At 39.8% G+C, this 27,157-nt stretch overlaps 1 protein-coding gene across 6 annotated transcripts in view; it reads right to left on the reverse strand.

The window, feature by feature from the left end:
- spag9a (sperm associated antigen 9a) overlaps positions 1-27,157 on the reverse strand; it is a 52,674-nt gene that overhangs the window by 25,048 nt on the left and 469 nt on the right. For 5 of the 6 annotated variants that reach the window (XM_061885058.1, XM_061885056.1, XM_061885057.1 and 2 more), the window contains exons 1-9: positions 27,135-27,157; positions 10,309-10,429; positions 8,058-8,128; positions 7,891-7,979; positions 7,649-7,799; positions 4,176-4,262; positions 1,153-1,288; positions 981-1,074; positions 778-899 (exon numbers count right to left, since the gene is read on the reverse strand). The exon at positions 27,135-27,157 is cut by the window's right edge. In XM_061885058.1, coding sequence (XP_061741042.1) covers positions 778-899; positions 981-1,074; positions 1,153-1,288; positions 4,176-4,262; positions 7,649-7,799; positions 7,891-7,979; positions 8,058-8,128; positions 10,309-10,429; positions 27,135-27,157 — 894 coding nt within the window. The remainder of the gene's footprint in view (positions 1-777; positions 900-980; positions 1,075-1,152; positions 1,289-4,175; positions 4,263-7,648; positions 7,800-7,890; positions 7,980-8,057; positions 8,129-10,308; positions 10,430-27,134) is intronic. The other variant, XM_061885059.1, reaches the window with a different exon arrangement.

A 27,157-nucleotide genomic window follows, 5' to 3' on the forward strand; every position in this document is an offset into this window, starting at 1 on the left:
GCTCAACCCCAAAAGTAAAACAAAACTTGCCGTTCAAAGCACCACCATGTGTGACATCAGCATACATCCTGAACATTGGATTCAGTTTTAAGACTTTTCCTTGGCTTTTTCTGAGATTTTTGGAGTTCAATGATAGCAGTAATAACCAAAAACTGTAAATAGAACTTCCTGTAACATAAGAAAGGCTTTAACTAAGCAGTACAATTAAACATCACAACAACACTTGTGGTGACAGTACTGCTCTCTAATAACCTTTGTGTTTTTGCTCCATTAAATATTTGTCAGGCATCGTCAAAGCAGTAGTAGTAGTTTTACTTTAGTTTCATCATACAGTGGTTACTATGTCTTTAAACTTGTACAACCTAAAACGTTGCCTTTAAAGTTAATTAAGGTCTCACGATGGCGTCGGTTTTAGCCCAGTACAGACAAATTCACTTGTCTTTGAAATTAGAACAACTTCGAAGTCAACCGGCACCACACAAATGAAGTGTGTTTGACTTTGGAAGTTTTACTGTAGACTGTGCAAGTGCACTCGGCAGCAATATTTTAAGTACTGTAATTTCCGCAAGCCATTACGCTTGACAAAAAATTTAATAAATGTCTGGAGGAGAAGAAAACAACATACTTTGATGCAGATACACAACTTAAGGATACCTTGGAAGTCATTTTGTTCGTTGTCATAGCATAATAGCTCCAAGCAATCACAGAGATAAATTGAATTTGCAGCATCATAATGTCAAACACTATACTAAATTGCACCATCAAGCTGGAACTTACCCAGCAGGTCAGCACCTTCATCTACATCCCCAATGACACCTGCCCCTGTAGACGACAGCTCTGCAAACAGAGAGTCTGTGTTGCGGTCAAACGCCATGTTCTCAATGCCTTTAGTTGGGGTGCTGGGACAGACAAGATTTTCACCACTTGGAGAAACATTACTTAAATACAATGTATGAACGGTGCGTGTTTTATAGTACTACCTGCATCCCTTGTAGCCAGTCAGATCCATATCAAGTTCAGGGGTGGACTCGATGATGTCTTTCACGTCTGAGCTGTCCTCATTTTCAGGTAAACCTAAAGAAAGCAGAATATCAAGGTTGACAAATGTATACTTTGTCACTAAATAATCAGTTGCACCTTTGAGTGTCTTACCGACTGATATCGACCTAGTCCCTGGAGCCGCCTGCACCTCTGTGCTCTTACTGGTACCATCCTCCCTCTCCACATCTGAAGCGGTCAAGGACATTGGAGTGGCCGACTTAGAGCCAGTGAAGTCCGACATCTCCTCCTGTAATAACAGAAACTTTTTTATACTGTGAAATTCAGAATAAATTTCGTAGAAAAGGGTCTAAAAGACACACTTGACACTGCGGCGTACATAAAATAAAATAAGTTCAGATGGACAGAAACTGTGGTACTTTATTAATGCACAAGACAAACGATGGAAAAAACAGGTTATGAATTATTTAACAATCTATCAATCTACAGTATGTAAATTTGAACAACCCAAAGGGTTTAATTTTTCACCTGATTGTAAATTACATTTGATGCAAACCTTACCCGCAGGTTTTACTAATCATTAGACAAATGGTCAATGACTTAGGAAATAATATTTGATAAGTCCTGTTTTTCAACTGACCCTGCTCAAATGTTACACACATGCTTGTCAGTCCCATAAAGATGTGCATCAAATGTTGCGGAGGATTCACTAAACAACCTAAAGTTACAGTGAGGTTGCTTAGTAGAGAACATATTTAACTGTGCAAGTAATTTTGGGTCAGTTCAATCAATCAATCAATCAATGTTTATTTATATAGCCCTAAATCACAAGTGTCTCAAAGGGCTGCACAAGCAGTTAAAAGTTCAGAGTCAAACTTTGGGGTATTTGTGTATTTGTCAGAAAAATAATAGCACAGAACTTTGGTACGTGTTTTGCCAGATGTTCAGCTTTTTGTGTGCAGGGGTTCAAAGATTACACAAATACATACAGTCTAGTGAAAACACTATCTGTCTATAGCTATGCCTTTGAGCGGTTTAGTATGGTTTTGTATGAAACATTGTACTATTTGGTGCTGATTCAAATGGGAATTTTTCAATACTAGGTTAAGAGCACATATTTAGAGTACATGTTAATTTACCGGTTTTACCAAAAAAAAAGATTGTAAATCAACATCCAGCTAAAGTACTTAGATAGCTAGGTCCACACAGCAGGGTTTAATGCCTAATTTAGATTGTTTTTGTTAAATGTAATTCGCTTTTTGAACAAAAAAAAAAGGGGATTTCTAATGTGAACAGAATGGGTGGATGAAGTGACCCGTATGTGCACAGGGCATCATGACATCACGCATGCTGCTAGGAGTGGTGGAGCATTGATGTGAGTTCCACCTGTTTTCTGCTCATTCGTCAACTTGTGTTCTTTAATGTCTCCTTTTTGTTTTCATGTGTTTTACTTTGTGGTTTAAACCTCTTCGGGATTAAGCAACAAAGGGTGGCACTTTCTGGACGTTTGAGATACTTTGATAAATACTCTGTTGTGGACCCCATTGTGGGATAAATAGTCTATACCAGTGATTCTCAAACTGTGGTACCTGTGGTCTGTGGGCTCCATTTAGTGGTACGCCAAAGAATCACTTGATTACCTTTTTTATTTATTTACAGACATGATCGTTATATTAGAGTATTGTATGTTATGTTATGTTGTATGTAGAATCCTTTCTGTAAAGAGGGAGTCCCTCGAAGTGTAGAGCTCATGGATAGTTAAAATATATATTAAGAAATAAAACACAAACTACAGTATAATACGATCACAAATTAATTTAAAAATTTTAAATCTACTAACCCAAAACCCGTTTACAATTACCTGCCAACCTACTAATAGGATTTTGTTTACAGAGAAGAAAGCTTTAATCCACCCAATCAGTCTCAACATCTTGTTATTCAAATTTGATTAGAAAGTTGCATCTTGGAAGATTTGCAATAATCATAACATACATACAAGGGTCTAGACCAAAATATGTGACCAAAGTGAATCGTCAGCCATTTGGTGTGTGGTAAATATACTGAAGAACATAATGTAGCAATAAATTTTGCTTGAACGCTTTTTAAATGTTTTCAAATAATGTGATTATTTTATAGCACTATCAATATTATACAAGATATCATTATCTCTACAGGCTATAATAAAGCAAGCAATGTACAGTGTTGTATTTTCATATATTCAAACTGCGTGTGATCTTAAAGTGGCCAAAAATACTCAATATACTGTTACGTAAAACCTATACCTTTTTTGAATGAATACCTAGGTCTACCACGCTTCTTTATGTTAATGTGCGTCATTATGGTGGTACTTGGAGAGCCAAGTTTTTCTGATGTCGAACTTTGTAAACAAAAAGAAGTTTGAGAACTATCTTATCCCAGCCTACCTGGGCAAAAACAAAATCAGACTTGACATGCAGTATGAACATAGCCTGCGATAACAACATAAACTGGAGTAGGGGCTTTTGTTTGTATTGAACTTTGGCTGTTAGTCTAATTAGATCAGGAACAATTTCAACAGCATGTTTACCTTTTTGTGAGAATGGAGCTCAGTAAAATGAGGGAGGAATGTTAACAAAAACCACACAAGGAACACACAAAGAGTAGGTTTACGCACAATCTTCACAGACGAGGCGTTTAACACATCAACAACACAACAAAACCACAATGAAAGGTGCAACGTAGCACATCACAAACGAGACACATACATTTGAACAAACACTGGAATAACAACTCTATGGCTAATACAGCTAATACTACACAACATCCAATTAATACATGAAGATATGTTTTCCAATTAGTGATGTAGTCTGAAAAAGGGAAGCAAAATACAAAATCTAACATGCAAAATGAACAGCACCCAGATGCAACCACACTGTTCTTGACTTTGACTGATTGATAATTTGCAAATATCCAAACTCAAATTCCACTTCCATAAACACACACAACATGGTTGCATATGGTGCAATCAAAAGCAGGTCACCTGTGCAGCAATGACATCTAAAACTACCATGAGTGAAGCCAACAGATGAAATTACAAAATCTAACACAAACGTATTTTTTAAACTAAACAGTGCTGCTCACAGAAGAAGCAGGCATGTCTATGTTAGCCACCAACCGACATTCATTCATCCAACTACCTTGCAGTCGTCAGCCAGTGAACTGCCCCAAGTAGAGTCTTGCACACTCTTACCATCCTTTTCCTTTGTGGGGTAGGCAAAGTCCTGCTGCTTTGGGTAGGGGAAGAGTAAGATTGAAGCTCACATAGGCTTTCCGCAGAAATGCAAACACCTCTAAAGCAAGTGTGCATGTCTTTGATGTGAATGGCCAAGTTCTTTTCTGCAAAGATTGCTTGGAGTCCAAGGTAGATTTTAACCAAAATGTTTGGCTTTCGCAAATAATAATTCAGCATTATGTAATATACACATTTAAACAGAGGATAACTTCAACAAATCCACAGACAGATAAGGAAAACATTGAGGCTAATATTCAGGGTTTGTATTCAGTTGTATGTATGATCAAACCAGTTATAAAAATGTATTTTTTCTTACAAAACTCTCATTCCATCTATCCATCCATTATCTACCGTTTGTCCCTTTTGGGTTAGCGGGGGGTGCTGGAGCCTATCTCATATTGTTGATGTTAATTGCTTCTCAGCTGTCAAATCAAGGCGATATAAAAAAATAATTAATACATATTAACAAATATATAAAATATACAAAACATTTTGGAATGTTGCCTATAATATGCCTATAATATCATATCATAGATCATATGTGAGACAAGAACACACATCTTTTCATTTTCTGCGGATTCTAAATAGTGAAAAAACTGTTAGTACAAGGCAGCAAACAATGCAGGTAATGGAAAGTCATCTCTTGCTTGTATTCCGACACGTGACTTTTTCCCAGTGAAAAATAGTGGTGGTGAACCAAACCAAGATTGCCGTTGTGCAGCAAGCAGCGCACAAATTATCCGAGTAAACAAGAGGCCTAGTTCATTTCTGCAAAAAGAGACATGTCGAACTATTTGGTGCTCCAGACATCATTCTACACGACAGATGAAAACTTGGAAAAGCATGGAGGTCTACAACTGTGGCTGGGTCAAGGGAACAACTATTGGTAAGACTGTCCCAAATATATCATGCATCGTTTTTACTTGAGCCAGGTTGCATTTAATGATTTAATTTTGCATCTATAACAGGGGTCTCAAACAAGCGGCCCGCGAGACGTTATTTTGCGGCCCGCACCTTGATGTGAAAATTTAATATTGGTGCGACCCGCGAGTTTTATAGCGTCATAATTGTAAACCCTCGATTTTTCTGGGAGACTTCCAATTTTTAGCACCCCTCCAGGGGTAATCATTCCCCCGAACTTTACTCAAACAACAACGTTAAGAGGACACCGTGGAGGCACTGCCTTTAGCGTCCTCTACAACCTGTACAAATAGCATGCCAGCCCAGCCACATAGAGGCTTCTGTAGACGTAGTAAGCGACTGCAAGACATAGTTGATAGACAGCCATAAAGGTCCCACTGAGAGTGGCCGTATAAACAAGTTTAACACTGTTACAAATATGTGCCACACTGTGAACCCACACCAAACAAGAATGACAAACACATTTTGGGAGAACATCCGCACCGTAGCACAACATAAACACAACAGAACAAATACCCAGAATCCCCTGCAGTCCTAACTCTTCCGGGCTGCAATACACAACCCCCCCCCCCCCCCCCCCTTCCCCAATCCCGCCCTCTATTGTAGCCCGGAAGAGTAGGGCTGCATTGGATTCTGGGTATTTGTTATGTTGTGTTACGGTGAGGATGTTTTCCCAAAATGCGTTTGTCAATCTTGTTTGGTGTGGGTTCACAGTGTGGCGCATATTTGTAACAGTGATAAAGTTGTTTATACGGCCACCTTCAGTGTGACCTGTATGGCTCAACTATGTCTTGCAGTCACTTCCATGGGTTTGCAGAAGCCTCAAACAATATGTGACTGGGCCGGCACACTGTTTGTATGGTGGAAAAGGGGACGAGACGGCAGGTTGTAGAGGACGCTAAAGACAGTGCCATCACGGCACGACCTAAATATAGTTGTCCGGGTGAAAACTGGGAGAAGGAATGTCCCCGGAGATTACCGGGAGGGGCACTGATATTTGGGTGTTTCCCGGAAAGATCGCGAGAGTTGGCAAGTATGTTGCTAGGGCGGGAAAGCCATTCAAAGGTGAACTCATTAAGAAGTGCATGTTAGATTTTTTGAAGAAATCTTTTCTTGCGGCCCAGCCTCACCCAATTTCTGCATCCATTGGCCCCCAGGTAAATTGAGTTTGAGACCCCTGATCTACAGCTATGTTTGTTGCCTGCCCTTGCTTTTGTTGTGCGCGCCGTTTACGAGTACGCCTGTTTTTTGTTGTCTTTATCAAAATATAACCATAGATGTCAACATTGTAAATGCGCTGAAAGCTTTAATGATTTCTGGATTTAGGAAAAACTAAACTCTCTTGGGTTTTACTCACATATCCTTTCTTTCATTTAAACCTGCCAAGTTGGTGCTTTACAAAACACTCATATGTTTTAAGAAATACACATAATATGTTTTAAGAAATACACATAATATCAAGATAATAGTTACATGGAAAACACTAAACGATAGAAGTATATCATACAAACCTTTAACGAAATGATCACTGTAAACTTGTGCATTCATCGACCCTGCTACCTTAGACGAGAGCGCATGCTACTTTTGTCGTTGTCTTTCGTAAAAACATGCATTCTTTGATGCATTGTTTTTGGAAGGCTTTACAGGCGGCATAGATGACTCCCCATCACCTACATTGTTAGCTGCTTCACACTAGCAGTTTTTTTCACTATTCAGAATATAAAGAAAAGGGAAAGACCAGTTTGTTGTTGTTTTACTAAAGGGTGATGAACAACATTTTTTTTAAAAGTGCAGTTTTCCTTAAAGTGCCATAGCCTGTCTGCATATTATTGCTTTCTGGGTTTCAAAAGGCCAAGGCGTAACAATGAGCGTACAGCGGGGCATGATTACATAAGGGCCAATTACTTCATAGCTAGCACGCTTCTCCATTAGTGGTTGGCTTTGAGCCACACAGAGGAATGACTCCCATCATGCACTGCAACAGAGTGGATGTCACAGATTTTATGACAAAAAAGAAAACAGGGTAATAAAACAACCTTGCCACCACACCGACTCATCAAAGTTTATGTTAGGGCATCTTACTAACCTGAAAATGACATTTGCACATCACTGTGATTCATTTAACTATCACATGAAACGGGTTTGCATATTCATGAGGTTTAAGAGAGGATGTGATAAAATAGAGACGGCTTTGTCAGAGCCCAGCTAGAGCACGTGTGAGCATGCTCAGGTCTTATTAAAGAGTCTATTTGTACGTGAATCAAAATTAAAACTCCACAAGATAGAGGATTTGATACATCACTTGGGTATACGTAAATATACAGTACCAGTCTGGAGTTTGGAGACATATTTTCATTTTCAACAACTGTTGATCGCAAGTATATGCAGTAGTATACTAATATTAGGGTTAAATGGCTCTGAACATGTGGGTTATCCAATATAAGCAATTGCACCCACCTGGATGCTTGTGTTGGAGCGAGGTTGTGCTGTGTCTGTGAACCTCCAGCCCTCTGTGCTTGGTGTCTCTGCAAGAGTCTGTGCCTCTGGAATCAGCAGAGATGCCCCACCAGATGATGGAAAGATGCCCAATGAAAGAGGACGGTCTCTTCTACAGAGGCAGATCATTTCCTCATGAAGGAATCTTTGAAAGAAACTGCTAAAATGAAGTAAAATTAGTGAATGTAAAAATGACAACTTACCGTACTCGGCCAACGCTGCTTGACTCAGACGTCTCACTAGCCTGCTGCATTTTGATCCGCTCTACATGCTCCATATAATTATGGATCATCTACAGGGGTCAGAGCAAACACGTTTGGAATACATTTTTGATCCCTTTCTTCGCATTTTCCTTTCTTTTGACGTTTACCTCTGTGTGGCGTTGATGAAGGGAGTTGTATTCCTTCTTGAGGTCGATCTCGCGCTCTTCTAACCTGCTGACTAAACAAAGAACATCATTATTTTTTTAAACATGGATCAAGTCTTATTTACACTATTTTGCCATATGACATCGGATACCACCATGCATCATGGTATACATCCTTAACACAACACGCACTGTTTATACAGTGGACATGGACACACGGACAAATCTGTTAAACATATCAACAAACACAAAAATGCCTCACTAAATAACAGATTTACCGTATTTTTCGGACCATAAGTCGCAGTTTTTTTCATAGTTTGGCCGGGGGTGCGACATATACTCCGGAGCGACTTATGTGTGAAATTATTAACACATTACCGTAAAATATCAAATAATATTATTTATCTCATTCGCAGAAGAGACGAAGAAAATGTCAGCAATCGTCACATACACGTCAACCAATAAGAATTCGGCGGGGGAATGACATGGCAGAAGTGCATTGTGGGTCATGGAATGCTAACTGCTATATGCTATATGCTACTGCCGTAGCTATTAAAATGGATCATTTCATCGTTGGCGGTAACTTATAAAAACTGAGAAGGGCTGAACAAAAATGGCACCAAAAAGGAAATCATGTACTGCAGATTACACAATATCAAATAATATGATTTATCTCATTTGCATAAGAGACCAAGAAAATGTCAGCAATCGTCACATACACGTCAACCAATTAGAATTCGGTGGGGGAGGGTCATGGCAGAAGTGTATTGTGGGTCATGGAATGCTAACTGCTATATGCTACTGCCGTAGCTATTAAAATGGATCATTTCATCGTTGGCGGTAACTTATAAAAACTTGGAAGGGTTGAACAAAAATTGGACCGAAAAGGAAATCATGTACTGCAGAATACAAGCTGGAGGTAGGGAAATATGCAGCAGAAAACGACAAGAGGAAGCGGCGCATACCCTTGGAGTTGGCAGAGTTGTTTAGAAGCGACATCGAGGAAGAAGATTTCATCGGATTTATTGATTAGGAGTGGCAGATTGTTTGGTAAACGTATAGCATGTTCTATATGTTATAGTTATTTGAATGACTCTTACCATAATATGTTAATTTAACATACCAGGCACGTTCTCCGTTGGTTATTTATGCGTCATATAACGTACACTTATTAAGCCTGTTGTTCACTATTCTTTATTTATTTTAAATTGCCTTTCAAATGTGTATTCTTGCCCAAAAATGCGACTTATACTCCAGTGCGACGTATATAAGTTTTTTTCCTTCTTTATTATGCATTTTCGGCCGGTGGGATGTATACTACGGAGCGACTTATAATCTGAAAAATACGGTATCTGAAATGTTCCAGAGATGGTCTGCAAAAGGACACATGGTTATTATAACAATGCATTTTTGTGGGACGGCATCAAACGTGGCATTCTGTACAGCTATCATGAATCAAATTGTTTAACAATTTTTTTTTTTCTTCCATCCATCCATCCATCCATCTTTTACCACTTGTTTTTTGTATACCATCAAATAAAATATTAAAATGTTATATATTACTTCATTTTTTTATGAATCATAAAATTCAAGGACACCCATCGTGGACTGAAATGATAAGATTAATAACACATCTCAGATGCAGTAGAATTATCAGCGTTGGGCTCAGTGATTTGTAAAGAGAGAGGAAGAGTAATAGGCTGCTAGTGCCAGATTTGACAGAATAAATAAAAGTGATACATGTGCATTCATTATAAATCATGAATTTAACCCTTGTCACCTGCAAAAGCAAAAGATCTATTTATATCTAATTTTTAAGATCCACTTTAACACTGAGTTACTGTCTATTTATATGGGAGCACACATGTAGCATTTATTTGAATATAATGCAATTAGTAGCTTCTAGCTAATTAATAAGGATACCCTTGCTATAAAGTGGTATACATGAACTGTGTGTTAAAAATACTTTCCATACTATAAAATATTCCTTAATCCAGCAAAAAGAAGGGCGGTGATGCAGTGCCGCATTACAAGGATGGAAATAACAAATCCTATAATCCAATTACACTCCCTCCCCGAAATGTGCAACAAAGAGGGTGTCTGTGTGAAGGAAGTGTAAGAGTGTTGTGTGTATATAATCCAGGCATACAACTGGAAACAAATTTAATTTTAGATATTTGCGATTTTTCTGTGAATAAATGTGGCAGTAATGGTGAAAATGAGGACATCTGTGCATTTGAGTGAAGGCGCTTACTCTGGTCAGCATAGTTCCTGATCTTGAGTTCCAGTTGTCTAGAGTGGGATTCCATTCTGTCCACATGGCTCTGCAGGTCCTTCTTGTCTTGTTCATGAGTGTCCTCGAACTCAATGAACTTCTACTCACGCACCATCACACACATGCACACAAGCACAGCATGATTAGATTTAAAGAGCCATGTTATAAAATGATATCACAGTTCATAGGTGTCCTAATATCATGCTTATGACGGGCTTCAGTTAAAGGATCAGGGATTGCAGCACACTTGAACCACCTCTACACAGCCCTGGTCAGAGTGGCCGGTTATGTGGGGCTGTTCTTTCCCATGCAAATTAGCCACTGATCACCTGCTCCCTCAACTGCAATAGCAGAAGTGATATGCGGTCCCTTTTGGGGTCAGCGACTCAAGCTTGTGAGTGGTACAAAGAGGATTTTGAGCCGCTTGGCCCATGTTGAAATAAAAGTTTAACCCAGAAATCTACAGCGTGAATCGTATTCCTACACCAGAGGGAAAGAAGGGGATTAGTCCTGAAGTCACAGACCTCAGTCTTGGAGCAGACAGTGTTTCCCTGTGATTTGACCTAAGTCTGGAGCCCCAGTAGATAAAATAAATCCACTTTGTTTTGATGTTCTTGAAGATCTGTCTATTCAGCAACACTGCAGCAATACTGGTGAACTGGATAGTGATTCTGTGTTGTTAATTGCATGAAAATAATTAAAATTCTCTTCCAAGGAAATTCCAAGTCATCTGTGGAGAAACTAGGTATGAAGCGATCCCATAATTATCTTTATTCTTATATTCACAATTTAAACAATTTGCCAATACATCACACTTTCTGATGAATTGTGATTGTCATTTTACAGTTAAATGGCTGGGCAGGCATAGCAGAAACCCAAAAATGTACAAGCAAATATCCATCGATCCAATTTCTACCGCTTGTCCCTTACAACGTCGCGGGGGGTGCTGGAACAAATATGTTTTCCATACTACAGGGTTTCCCACACATTCAATTATTTGTGGCGGCCCGCCACGAAAGAATTACGGCCGCCACAAATAAAAATAAAGATAAAAATAAAATAAAAAATGTTTTTTATTTTATTTTGCTTTTGACTCGCTCGACCGCTCATAAAAGCAATGGGACTCTGTCTGTGAATGGAGCTTATAGTTACATATTATATAAATGTGGAAATATTATATAAATATGTACATAAAGTGTTGTTATTATATTCCAACTCCGCGTTCTTCTTGGTCATTGCCCCCCGAACAACCCCCGCCGCCCGACCACACCACCACAAATAGATGCCTGACCTGTGGGAAACACTGTATTATGTCTTGAATATCACACATCTGTTGATGTGGTTTTAATTAACAAAAAGTAACTGGTTGACTCATGTACCGACAAAACATACATAGATATGTTTGCTACTTAATACCTTGAAGGTCTTTATGTTGTTAAATTTTACGCAGATATATCATATGGAAACCAGGGTACTAAAAAAATGTGCACACTATGTCAGCAATTCTTGTAATTCTCTATGAAATTATATATATAAAAAAAAGCTTCTTTTTTTTCAGTAGTCCAAAAAAAAAATGTGCCTTTTCTACTTTTTCATTGGTTTACTGGCGGTGTAATTGGTACAGAATCCGACAATTTTTGTGAGAACAGGCTTTTGTGTGTCACATCTAGGGATGTAATGGTTATAGACTGTGATTGTACGATAATAGTCTGAGTAAAAATCACTGTTTAACAGATATTAGGCAATGAAAAGAATCGATACAGTCACATAGACATTCATTAGAGATTAACAGCAAGATAATGTTACAACAACTGTAGTAAATAATAAATTCAAACAAAAAGTATTATTAATAATAAATTGACAAATTATTGTAATTGTATTAATGTAAAGCTAAGGTTAACTTTATTATTATAACAGGCAAATATGTTACTTATGTGTAATAAAGTGGTTTTTCAAGTTTTAATAATATAAGTTAGTGTTTTACACTTGCTATATTAACTTACAATGTCTATGGTTTATTTAACACAGACAAGAAGCAATCTTTAACGTTAAATGGTCACTGGATGACAGGAGCACCAGTTGCTGTTGGTTTACACTGAACTGACTCAACGCTAAGCTACTGACTGTAAGTGACAACTATATATTTAACTATTTATCAACGCAATTCTTCATTTAGTAACTTTGCACCAACATGATTTACCTCAGTTACTATGTCTTACAATTAGGAGGTGATCCCGCAAATGCTGGACACCATATTGGTGGCCAGGTTTAGCAAATGAGTGGGCCATCATCTTCAATGATTCTTTGCGAGGAAAGGTTTGCTGCTTTGTGTTACCATTTTTGAAGCTAGTGTAGAATCCTTGCTTGTCTCTCGATAGATATGTATAAGCATGTGCATCGCTGGTGTAACTTCATTTTTATTCTGTGGCTATTGTGCAGGAAATAACATACCAATATAATGTCCGTTTATAGCGAGTGAGGAGGACTGAATCCCATGGTATAGGAGCCTTTGCGATTAAATAATTGTGACATTTTTAATCAACAATAGTTCAACTGGTTCATTGTTGCATCCATGAAGTACAAAACACAATGCAGAGAGCCAGGCTCAATGCGGTATAAGACTGTCTCAAAAATGAAACTAAGTACAAGTAAAAAAAAAAACCTCAGGTGGCAACCTTTGTTCGAATTGCGATTATCAACTGGCAAATGCATGTAAAAGAGGAACTGAAAATTAACCGAGATGTATTTATATTTCTTGCATTTATAAAAAAAAAAAATAGGAGGAAGATGATTAATAATGCTGTTCTTTACCATGTGTGCCTGCAAACTGGACAGCTAAAATCTATACAGAGTAGCAGGCCATTCAATGCGCATTCCAGGAAGTAGAAGGTTTACAATGGAAAGTGTAAAGTGTTTATGCTTAACTGTCAGCATATGAACACACATTATGGGATCAATTTCAAAAAACTTTATGGCAAAAAAGGGAAATGCAAGCTGCAAGGAAGAGAATGTTCTCCTTTTTTTAAATACCTGACAAAGAATCACATGACTTGGAAGTTATATCCTGCCTCTCCGCTCTTCCTTGAGTATCCGTTCTGTTATTGCTGAGCCCATCTATCTAGCTGTCACATTTCTTGAGCGTCACAGTTCCTCCAGTCCAAATGCCCTGAGTCAAGAATAAGCCGTGACAGCAGGTCTAAGTCTCCCTCATCTCATCGCTTGTCATATAAAAGTGAACATATAGAACAAAGCCTATTCACACACTGGAGCCATCATCCAAGTCAAAAACTGAAATATATTATCTTATGTTGTTGCACCTTTTGTTAATCCTCTGACACATTGAGTCTTTGTATTTTCCAAGGGTTCTTCCTGTTAGGGGAAGAATATAAAGTTACTTCCTGTTTGTTGTCTGGGATGTATGAGACTCTTTTGTATGCGGAGTGTGGTCCTCTACATGCTTCATTACAGTATGTAAAATGTCTTTAAAAAATTGGACTGTCTAACACCATCATACCTTTGGCATCATCGGCCATGACTTATGTTCATGTTATTTTTCAAAAAGGTAAAAAAACAAAAACAAAAAAAAACGTACACATCCTTGCATTATTAGCATCAACAATTCAGCTTTTTCTCCTTACAAATATTAGGAAAGCCACAATATGAACATTTAAATGTGCTCAAAAAGTACTTCTACACGCACTAAAATCTTTTTTTTAAATAACTCAAAATAAATAGACACACTGTACATGTTAAAAAAAAAATCCACAATTTTGTACGTTCTGTGTTTCTTATGCTTCACTGATAGTGTCTACGTATTATATCAGTTTTAATACTGAAGCTTTTATTGTTTTAAATACTGGTCTGTTTCATAGCACTTTAAGATTTATTTAAATAAAAAGTGCATAACAAATAAAATCTATCATAATTATCGTTGCTACATTACAGCATGACTTTTTTTGCACTATTTGTTGAATTTATTTTGTACTTACATAGGGCTGAGTGGTATACCGGTATTATTATAAATAATACCAGTATATTTTAGAGAGAGATGTATATTTGAGACAATATCGCCATACCGGTATCTTTTGATGTGCCTCTGTAATGTGAAGTGAATTGTGAAGTGAATTATATTTATATAGCGCTTTTCTCTAGTGACTCAAAGCGCTTTACATAGTGAAACCCAATATCTAAGTTACATTTAAACCAGTGTGGGTGGCACTGGGAGCAGGTGGGTAAAGTGTCTTGCCCAAGGACACAACGGCAGTGACTAGGATGGCGGAAGCGGGAATCGAACCTGCAACCCTCAAGTTGCTGGCACGGCCACTCTACCAACCGAGCTATGCCGCAATGGCAGTTTGCTGACGGTCGTTGCACAGGGCATTCACTCTGGCTCAACCCCGCCCCTTTTGTGTTTACGTAGGCTTTTGTGACGCACAATGATGCAACTCAACAAACTTTTTAAAAGAATATGGCAGCTCTCGTGCTGACTTCTCGACTCGCGAGTGATGCAATGCTTTGAGTCACCGACTGCATTTGGCTATAGTTGAGTCATTACAGCAAACAAATTTGCTTGAGAACCTATATCACTCCTTGTAGCGACTTAATCACAAATCTAATTTGTTTATGTTGTTCAATTCGGTTAGCAACTTAGCACAGCAGTTTGCGATAGCTCCTCTATAATGCTCGCTCTGAGTGTCAAATGTTTAGCTCCTCCTCGGCTTGAAAGTGCCTCTCCCCATAGCTTGTGCAGACTAACCTACTGTGATGTAGCGGCTCGGTGGCTGATGAGTAATTTCAAACTGTACAGCCAGCGGCCTTCATCACAGAGAGCAAGTCCAAACTCCATCTATCCCCGCGCACAAGCTTGAGGCTATAAACCTAACGTTAATGAACAAAATTTACCAAAACTGTTTCGACATAGTAACGGCTAACTAATTACTCTATAAGAATTAACAACACGTTACGTTACTACTTCCAACAAAAATAATTTGAGTACCCCAAAAACACTTAGGCAACCTTAAGCACTTTGCAAGTTTTTTTAAGATACCGTATATCGGCATTCGGACTAAAAACACAGCGATATCAGTTTCGGCCCATATCGCCTAGCCCAATTTATACTGTTTACAGAATGTGCCACAGGCCTATAAAAAAAATTATCCGCAGTCCGTAAATATCCCCCGGCTGAATTGTATACACCTGTGGTTTGCATATTTTAATAGAAAAGTGGAGTGTTACCACACTATGGAATGGATATCTATACATCTATTGATTATCTTAGTAATGACGATTAATAGAAGCCACAGATTATACAATAAATCAAAGCTTTTTCTAATCCGATTATTCGATTTAATCTTTTAAATGTTGCAGACCTTCTCCAGATGTTGTCTAAGCACCATCACTAGTCATGACACCCGCTAGTCAATGGCTAGTCGGCATGCTTGTGTAGGACGGAGGTGTTTTGTATGCTTTCACAGGGGTAGTAATGCAGATTTGTGGCGGTGCCCCGCATCAGAATCAGAATCAGAAATACTTTAATAATCCCCGAGGGGAAATTAAGATTTTCAGCACAATCCCATTCAACATCAGACAAACATTACAGGCAGACAGAACAGGATCGCTGACAAGTCTGCCAACATACAAAAAGGTGATGTCCTTAACTCTGCTCCAGCGGCTACTATTTACCTTAAGGGGAAACCCTGTGAAAGGATAACTAAATGTGACGCACAGCCCAAATTTTTCATGGCGATTTCTACACCTCCACATTTGGTAACAAAAACTACAACCAAAAGGCACATTACAATCAAACAGCAGTGTATAATAAGTACAATACCTAGGGCCGGATTTACTAATATCCAAATACCTCACGCTAAACAGCGTGTGCAATCTGTAAAATAGCATGCACTTTTAGTGGGTGTGTTGCATGCGATCTTCTAAAACTGTGTATGCAATTAAAAAATGTGGTGCAGACCGCCTTATTTAAATGAGGATTTTGTGTGTACTATACCGGGCATCACCACAGAGACACTCATTTACTGCACATTCATGTTATTATGCTACCACCTGGGGTGTTTTGCTATGTTTTCAAACATGCAGGAGACGTACATTTTTGTTCGGGCATTTTAGAAGCAGTTCTGCAGTGCATCAACATTGACACCATTTTCTTTTTACTGCTGAAAGTGCATGGAGGGAAGCTGTACTACAGTACTACTATGCTCAAGATGCAAAAACTTCAAGAAGGAGGTTAGTAATATATTCTATGTGAAAAAACGAATGTTATTAAAAAATATTAAATGTCACCAAAACACATCAATTGAATTTGTTTTAATCAGCCCTTTAAGTCATATAGCAGCTTTATGAAAATTTAAAAGGATGTTGCAAAATAGATAAAGGTCTAATATTTTTTATTCCTGAACGTCCACACATGTTGAAAGGTACACGTGGGTCGGAGGATTCTCTGTCCATTGTGTGTCTTTGCAGCGCGAGCATTCCTCTCTCACAGCGGTGTGTGGAACTGTGTCAGTTGGCAGGTCCTTTTCAAACGTGTAAAATGAAATGCAAAATAGTGCAACCAAAACGGTGATGAGTGTTGCTAACCACAATGCGCGTGCTGTATAATATATTTGCATTTTATCTTCACAGTACTGTGGGCATTTTGATGGTCGGCATATATTTTTCATACTACTGAAGACCGAGACCTACACTAAGTTATCCAGGGTAAATCCCACCTAAGCATATCCTTGTCCACACACACACACAATGGTCGTTTAAGACCCCTGCCCCAACAATATCCAGTGTTGTGGTATTTCAGTTAACTGAAATCCTGTGTGTTGTGGGGGCCTAATGTAGTGAATCAAACCTGAGGCATCATAAATTAATAACATCTTTAATGGACATGCGAAAGTAAACAATGTGTTAAATAACATTTGATGTCAATCAAGCAAGGAATTTCGATATCTGGTCAGGACACTCCTAAATCTTTAGCATTCACCTTCATTGTCCATTCGTTTTTGGTGACTTTATATACTCTGGACTTAGACGTTGAGTCTGCGACATACATGGCGAGCAATAACTGATACAGTCTGCTTTGCCAGTCCAAAAGGCATTCGCCGTTTTCCGTAGTCTTCCCTCGACGGCCAGGTAATACAAAGCACACGCTACCTTTCTTTAATCACATGCACGGGAGCCCACATTCTCGTTTTCTCTTCTTTGACAAATGGACAATGTTTTTCGGTAAGTAGAATCACAGATGACCTGGACATTTGAAAGTTATCTTGCCGCCTGAGAAGTGTTGTATCCCAAATAGCTGCAATCGCTTTCTCTTTAGGTATTAATGGGGGATTTCCACAAGCGTCTGTGCAGGCAGAAGGAGAAACACGGGCATGTCTGGATGACTCGCCTCCATATTTCCAGCCAGCTTTAGTTTGAAGCTGGGGGCGCGGCCTTTCTGGCGTCACTACCTCTCCGAACTCAGTGTGTAAACGATCAATGAGTCCATATAAAGCTAAGAGCCAGGGATTCAAGAAATAGACGGCGCACTTACCCATGTAAAGAATTCTCCAAGGAGGGGAATCTTAAACGAATTAGTGTGGCTAAATCATTTTTCCTTTAAGGGGTTTTCTGGCTTAGTTAGGACATAGCCTTAGTAAATCATGCTATCAAGTTTACACGTGTTTTAATACACGCAAAGCTTTAGTAAATCAGGCCCTTACAGCATAAACACAAACAAATACTAGACTTTCAAAGACTACTCCCTGCCAGCTAAAGTCATACAAAGTATTTTATATAATATATATATAATATATGAAAATATAGCGTGTGAGTGTGAATGTTGTCTGTCAATCTGTGTGAGCCCTGCGCTGAGGTGGTGACTTGTGCAGGGAGTACCTGCCTTCCGCCCGAGAGCTGCTGGGATAGGCTCCAGCTAGAGGTGTAACGGTACGTGTATTTGTATTGAACCGTTTCGGTACGGGGGTTTCGGTTCGGCACGCGGGCGTACCGAACGAGTTTGGAAGCAGAAGTCTTCACAAGCTGCTCTGCTTTCTGCCTCTGTCTGAGCAGTGAGCACCCAGCATTGTCCCGTCCACACAACCATCTGATTGGTTACATACAAAGCCAATCAGCAGTGCGTTTTCAGAGCGATGTAAGAGCCAATCAGCAGTGCGTATTCAGAGCGAGGTAGTCAATGCTTTAGCGTCGAGCAGAGATATTCCTTTAGCAGGGGAGCAGCGGACTCTACCCAAATGATACTAAACACTTCCCAGTCATAACTAGCAGGGGAGCAGCGGACTCTACCCAAATGATACTAAACACTTCCCAGTCATAACTAGTACAAACATCACTATGAGCCCGTTGACCTTCTAGAAACTTAAACTGCAGCTCAGCTAGCTCACAGTATAGGCTTGAAGTGAAGGCTAAGTAGCTTTTAGCGTAACGTTAGCTCATTTTGCTCTGTGTGTGTGTGTGTGTGTGTGTGTGTGTGTGTGTGTGTGTGTGTGTATGTATGTGTGTGTGTGTGTGTGTGTGTGTGTGTGTGCGCGTGTGCCTGTTAGGGGCAGCAAAGCTCTGTCTGTCTGTTATTTCATTGAACTCCATTGTGTTTAGGGATAAATAGTCTCTCCTATTGCAATTGTACTATTTTTCAGCAATAGTTACATTAATCATTAGTAATGTAGCAGCCTAGTTTTGAATAGCAGGGTCCCTTCTATCACATGTTGATAAAAATACAACATTTACATAATAAAACTCAACTACAGGCTTCCCAAATACTGTAATAAATTAAGCATGATGAGTTGACAAACAGTTTCAATGGAAACTGTTTAATGTTGCACTTTTTATATGCAGAAGAAAGGTTTTTTCATTTTATTTAATCAAAGCAACAACTTGAGGCAGTTTAATGTGGATTAACGTGGGCAGAATTATTATAGTTTTCCCAATGTTAAAAGGATAAAGCCATTGTTTTCAAATTTGGTAAATAAATAACCAAAAAAATGTATATTTTGTTGTTTTCTTACTGTACCGAAAATTAACCAAACCGTGACCTCTAAACCGAGGTACGTACCGAACCGAAATTTTTGTGTACCGTTACAGCCCTAGCTCAAGCACCACCAACCCCCAGCGATCACGAAAGGGACAAGCGGTCGAAAATGGACAGATGTAATATAATACATATAATATTGATAAGGAGACTCAGAAGAGTAAGAAATCAGGACATAAAAAATGGACAGCACAGTTATCATTGTCAGCTCACTGTTAAGGTTCATTTTTTTTTTTAAATAACTAAACTATATATTAACTCACAAACGTAACTAAAATGATAATATATAATATACAAACCCTGTTTCCATATAAGTTGGGAAATTGTGTTAGATGCAAATACAAACGGAATACAATGATTTGCAAATCATTTTTAACCCATATTCATTTGAATGCACTACAAATACAAGATATTTGGTGTTCGAACTCATAAACTTTATTTTTTTTGCAAAATAATAATTAACTTAGAATTTCATGGCTGCAACACGTGCCAAAGTAGTTGGGAAAGGGCATGTTCACCACTGTGTTACATCACCTTTTCTTTTAACAACACTCAATAAACGTTTGGGAACTGACGAAACTAATTGTTGAAGCTTTGAAAGTGGAATTCTTTCCAATTCTTGCTTTATGTAGAGCTTCAGTCGTTCAACAGTCCGGGGTCTCCGCTGTCGTATTTTACGCTTCATAATGCGCCACACATTTTCGATGGGAGACAGGTCTGGACTGCAGGCGGGGCAAGAAAGTACCCGCACTCTTTTTTTACGAAGCCACACTGTTGTAACACTTGTCTTGCTGAAATAAGCAGAGGCGTCCATGAGAACGTTGCTTGGATGACAACGTATGTTGCTCCAAAACCTGCATGGACCATTCAGCATTAATGGTGCCTTCACAGATGTGTAACTTACCCATGCCTTGGGCACTAATACACTCCCATACCATCACAGATGCTGGCTTTTGAACTTTGCGCCTATAATAATCCGAATGGTTATTTTCCTCTTTGTTCTGGAGGACACCACATCCTCTGTTTCCAAATATAATTTGAAATGTGGACTTGTCAGACCACAGAACACCTTTCCACTTCGCATCAGTCCATCTTAGGTGAGCCCGGGCCCAGCCAAGCCGGCGGCGTTTCCGGATATTGTTGATGAATGGGTTTGGCTTTGCATAGTAGTTTTAACTTGCACTTACAAATGTAGCGACCAACTGTAGTTACTGACAGTGGTTTTATGAAGTGTTCCTCAGCCCATGTGGTGATATCCTTTACACACTGATGTCGGTTTTTGATGCAGTACCGCCTGAGGGATCAAAAGTCCGTAATATCATCGCTTACGTGCAGTGATTTCTCCAGATTCTCTGAACTTTGTGATGATTTTACGGACCGTAGATGGTAAAATCCCTAAATTCCTTGCAATAGCTCGTTGAGAAATGTTGTTCTAAAACTGTTCGACAATTTGCTTACAAAGTGGTGACCCTCACCCCATCCTTGTTTGTGAATTACTTAGCATTTAATGGAAGCTGCTTTTATACCCAATCATTGCACCCACCTGTTCCCAATTAGCCTGCACACCTGTGGGATGTTCCATATAAGTGTTTGATGAGCATTTCTCAACTTTATCAGTATTTATTGCCACCTTTCCCAACTTCTTTGTCACGTGTTGCTGATATCAAATTCAAATGTTAATGATTATTTGCAAAAAAAAAAAGTTCATCTATTTGAACATCAAATATGTTGTCTTTGTAGCATATTCAACTGAATATGGGTTGAAAATGATTTGCAAATCATTGTATTCCGTTTATATTTACATCTAACACAATTTCCCAACTCATATGGAAACGGGGTTTGTATAATACAACTAAAAAGAACTGCTCAGTTGCCTTGTGGTTAGAGTGTCCGCTCTGAGTTCAAACCAAAGACTATAAAAATGGGACCCATTACCTTCCTTTTTGGCACTCAGCATCAAGGGTTGGAATTGAGGGTTAAATCACCAAAATGGTTCCCGAGCGTGACCACCGCTGCTGCTCACTGCTCGTGTCACCTCCCAGGGAGCGGAACCAGGGGATTGGTCAAATACAGAGAGTAATTTAAAGGCCTACTGAAATTAGATTTTCTTATTTAAATGGGGATAGCAGGTCCATTCCATGTGTCATACTTGATCATTTCGCGATATTGCCATATATTTGCTGAAAGGATTTAGTAGAGAATATCCACGATAAAGTTTGCAACTTTTGTTCGCTAACAGAAAAGCCCTGCCTTTCCCGGAAGTCGCAGACGATGACGTTACCCGTTGATGGCTCCTCACATCCTCACATTGTTTTTAATGGGAGCCTCCAACAAGAAGAGCTATTCGGACCGAAAAAACGATAATTTTCCGAGGATGAAAGATTTGTGTTTAAGGATATTGATAGCGACGGGCTTGAAAAAAAAAAAAAAAAAAAAAAAAAAATCAAGTTGAAAAAAAAATAACAACCTGATTGCATAGGGACGGATTCAGATGTTTTTAGACACATTTACTAGGATAATTCTGGGAAATCCCTTATCTTTCTATTGTGTTGCAAGTGTTTTAGTGAGTTTAATAGTACCTGATAGTCGGAAGGGTCTATCCTCGGGTGTCTTGAGGCCAGTGTCAGATGGAAGTCGACGGCAGCTGTACGGACGGCACAAGCTCAGCTGATCTCTGGTAAGTGGCGACTTTTTACCACAATTTTCTCACCGAAACCTGCTGGTTGACAAGTGGTCGGGAACCATGTTCGCTTGACCGCTCTGATCCATAGTAAAGCTTCACCTCCGGGAAATTTAAACAAGGAAACACCGTGTGTTTGTGTGGCTGAAGGCAACAGCTTCCCACCTCCATCTTTCTACTTAGAGTTCTCCATTATTAATTGAACCAAAAGATTCAGCAACACAGATGTCCAAAATACTGTGTAATTATGCCGTTAAAGCAGACGATTTTTAACTGTGTGTGTGTGTGTGTGTGTGTGTGTGTGTGTGTGTGTGTGTGTGTGTGTGTGTGTGTGTGTGTGTGTGTGTGTGTGTGTGTGTGTGCAGCACTCATATTCCTAACAGCCCGTGACGTCTTGCGTACATGTTAGAGATGCGCAGTTCGCGGTCTCATCCGCGGAGTGGTCGGGCGGGTGACATGACGAAAAATTAGATTTTAAATAGATTCGGGCGGGTGGCGGGTGAACCATTCGGAAATATTTGATATACATGGTTCAGGGATCGGCAACCTTTACCACTCAAAGGGCCATTTTGACCCGTGTCACAAAGTAAAGAAGACAACAGGAGCCGCAAACATACCCGCGATTATCTGCTGGCGGTCACCCAGTTAACAAGAATTAGGGCGTGCTATGAAGCCATTGCCTTTGACGCCTTCTACAACAAGTACAAATTGCATGCCAGCCCAGCAACATGTTATATGTGGCTTCCGCAGATACACGCACACGACTGAGAGGCATACTGGGTGATACAGAGTACACTGATGGTTGTGATGTAAACAATTTTAACACTCTTACTAATATGCGCCACGCTGTGAAGCCACACCAAACAAGAATGACAAACACATTTCGGGAGAACATCCTCACAGTAACACACAAACGCAACACAACAAATACCCAGAATCCTTTGCATCCATGACTCTTCCTGACTATAGTATACACCCCGCTAGCACCAAACCCCATGCCCCCCCCCCCCACCCACTCCCTCGTGCGTTGGTAAGGTGGGCGGGGTTGGGGGCGTAAAATATATTCAGGAAGAGTCATGGATGCAAAGGATCCTGGGTATTTTTTGTGTTGCGTTTATGTTGTGTTACTGTGAGGATGTTCTCCCGAAATGTGTTTGTCATTCTTGTTTGGTGTGGCTTCACAGCATGGTGCATATTAGTAAGAGTGTTAAAATTGTTTATATCACAACCATCAGTGTACTCTGTGTCACCCAGTATTGCCTTTCAATCTTGTAAGTGTGTCTGTGGAAGCTGCACACAACATGTAGCTGGACTGGCAAACAGTTTGTACTTGTTGTAGAAGGAGTCAAAGGCAATTGTTTCATAGCACGCCCTTATTCTTGTTATCTGGATAAGCACCAGCAAACAGTCGCGAGAATGTTAGCGGCTCCCATTGTCTACTATACTCTGTGAAACGGGTCCAATTAGATCTATGAGTGGTAAAGGCTACCGACCCCTGAAATATAACAACGGGCGGGTGGCGGGCGGTTGCAGTGTTGATAAAATGTTGGTTCGGGTGGATGGCGGGTGGATGACGACTTTAGTGATGCGGTTGCGGATGATATGATTGTCTATCCGCGCATCATTACACTACGTTTTTTAACAAGAAACTCCCGGGAAATTTAAAATTGCAATTTAGTAAACTAAAAAGGCCGTAATGGCATGTGCTGCAATGTTAATAATTCATCATTGATATATAAACTATCAGACTGCGTGGTGGGTAGTAGTGGGTTTCAGTAGGCCTTTAACCCTTAGATGCACGAGTGACTGGACCCTACACTCTTCCACAAGTGGGTCAAAAATGACCCATGTTAGAATCAACGTGTTTTCATGCCATTTGTTGTCATTTTGGTGAAGAATAATCACTTGTATAATATTTTGTAATATATTTAGGACCACACAAGAATGATTTCATGTTTGAAATATCTTTATTCTTCAATTTTCTTCTTCACAATTTAAAACAAAATTACCCAGAACAGCAATAGAAAAAATGTGAACATCCATTGTGTGTGCGTGTGTGTATGTATGTCCAGTCATTGACAGTTCTTCTTTCTTTTCCCTGTTTTGCCTGGTCTCATCATTGTATGCAGTTCAGACAAACTACCTGTTTCTGGCTGTGATCATTGCACACAGGTACATTGCATTTCCCACAACTGTTGTTAACTTTGCGATCTTTGTTACTTGGGCAGATCTGACACCTCTTTCTCTTTGGTTGGCCCTGTCTGCTTCTCACCTGTGGCTGGATTTTGGCTTTTGTCACCCCACACCTTTCCATTGCTTCAATAATCGGGGTTTGCAGTTGGGGGCAGCCTTCCAGTCGACTCCTCATGTGTGGGGTGACAAGCTCCTTTGACAGCTCTTTGAGGAAGATCCGTCGTGCATTGGTGATGCCGCTCTTGAAATCTGGGTGCTGAGCCGTGAAAAAGGTGTATGAATTCAGGGTGGCGATGTCAATTATGTTGTACCACAACACCATGGGCCACCTCTGTGTTTGGCGCTTGCAGGTGTAGGTTCCAACCATCTGGTCAGTGGTGTCTACACCTCCTTTCGTCTTGTTGTAAAATGTGATCACTTCTGTTTTTTTCTTTCTGCTATTTTCATCCACTTATTTGTCGTGGTGCATCGTGCTCAGGAGCACAACAGCTTTTGCTTTCTTTCTGACATAGCTGACCATGGTAAGGCTGTTGTTGAATCCAAACTCTGTGCTGTGAACCTCCCTGGACTTGGAAGGCTTCATCAGAGGAGGGATGTCTGGCTTGTTCATACGTAGAGTCCCCACAATAGTGAGATCCTTCTCTAGAAGATGCTGTGCAAGAGGCACACTGGTGAAAAAGTTATCCATTGTGATGTTGCGACCTGTGTTTCTAAATCTACCACACAACTGCTTGACAATGTTTTCCCCCAGATTCTTCTGAACCTCTTCACCTGGTTGTCTCCCTGTGTAAACTATACCATCTATTGCATAGGGGATGCGTGCATCACAAACCCAGAAGATCTTTAGGCCGTACTTGGCGGGCTTGCTTGGCATGTACTGTAAGAACTTGCACCTACCCCTGAATGGCACAAGCTGTTCGTCCACAGTGACACAATCACTGGGGATGAATCGCTGTCTGCAGTTGACCAGGAATAGGTCCCAGACATAGCGGAAGGCTGCCATATGGTCTGTTTCCAGTCGGAAGGCTCTGGTCCTCTTATCATCGAAGCGCAAGGTACGGCGAATGTCTTCAAATCTTCCAACAGCCATAGTGGCCTTGTACATGGGATTATGTAGAGGACTCCCAAAAAGCTCACGGACTGAAACATCCCAGTTCTTCTCACTTCCTGCAAGCAGGGTCAATCCAATGAAGGCCATGAATTCATCTTTGGTGACATTTGTCCATTCTTTTCTTCTAGCTGTTGCTACTCTCCGTCCTTCCAAGTTTGTGCACTTCATCACCTCTTGTATTATATCATCAGTGATAAAGAGCTCCCATGCATCTTTTGGTGAGACAGTGGTGCTAAGCCCTTCTGCAGGCCCTGACCGACTTCTGATGATATTGTGGCTCTGTGTTCTACCCTGGGTGGGAGGTAACTCGCTCCAGTAAGAGCCCTTCTGACTCATTCTGTTGGACATGATATTTTCTTCTTCAGAGGACACCGAAGAGGAATCTTCTGAGTCAGATTGATCCTGTTCAGTTGGATTTCCAGGTGGACGACTGCCACTGCCACCTGGACAATAGTCTGGGTCCTCATCATCAGAAATTTCAGACTCTGAGTCCAACCCCGTTACTGCCTCTCCATCATCCAGCATCTGTAGGACCATTTCAACTGTGTATCTAGCAGCCATGACACCTTGATGAAGAAACATGAGAGTAATGTTTTCAATAGATCAATATGTAGCACTCACTTACACACACATACACACTAAATACCATTTAGTAATGCTAGCTAGCTAGTGTTAGCTAGTTGTAAAGTAGGCTAATTTATTGATGAATAATACTAACACTCTTTCACACACACAAACACAATACAAATAGTAATGTTAGCTAACTTAGTTAGCTAGCTAGTGTTAGCTAGTTGTAAAGTAGGTTAATTTATTGATGAATAATACAAACACTCTCACACGCACGAACACAATACAAATAGTAATGTTAGCTGACTTAGTTAGCTAGCTAGTTTTAGCTAGTTATAAACAAGGCTAGTGAATAAGTCATGAAAAACACACACACACAATACTATATGACAATAATACTTACATGTATCAGCTATTGCTGTGTAAAATAGTCTTCCTGAAGTGTCAAACTTCTGATATAGCCCGTGTGGTCCACAATTTATTTATTCCAGACAGCCACAGCTGATAAGAATTGAAGGTTCCCATTGGATTCCAAAGAAAATGCATGCGGGTCATTTGTGACCCACTTATGGAAGCTTGGGGTAGTAGTACAAAAACTAAAATTTCTTAAAATTTTTAAAAGGTAAATTAGAAATGTAAATGGAATTATGTCAAAAACATGTTTTTTGAGGAATACCTGGAATATGAAATGTTAAAAAATTTTCATTACAAAGATATTTCAAGAAAACAACCTCACCGGGTCATTTTTGACCCACTTATGCATCTAAGGGTTAAGGTTCAATTAAAAAAATTCCAGGTACCTGGAAATGGTACTGTCCAGGATCAAATGTGAAAGGTACCCATCCCTAGTGGTTGGGGGAACACACCTGACTCAGTGATGGCCTAAACTGCTGAGTCACGCCTGTTATGGTCTCACAGGAGTTCTTACGCGGTTCGTTCACGGTCTAATGACGTGTTAACAGGTGTGCTTGTAGAACAGGTGCGTTCACTGGCACTGGAGATTACAAGAGTCACAAAAGCTAAGGTTAGCATACGGTTAGCATGACACTGTTTTGTTTACATCTGCACCGGGATGCTGCCCGCTCATGTGCACGTTAATACGCAGCTAACCTGCGCTAGCACGGTAAAAAAACAAACAAAAAAACACATGACTCCACAGCGCTGTGGAATAAATACAATTATTTGAGTAATGTGTTTATTCGAGGGTCCAGCGGTCTCACCTCCTCCGCGTGCTTCCTCAGAG

The sequence above is a fragment of the Nerophis ophidion genome, linkage group LG23, assembly GCF_033978795.1.
Source record: "Nerophis ophidion isolate RoL-2023_Sa linkage group LG23, RoL_Noph_v1.0, whole genome shotgun sequence".
Lineage (NCBI taxonomy): Eukaryota > Metazoa > Chordata > Actinopteri > Syngnathiformes > Syngnathidae > Nerophis > Nerophis ophidion.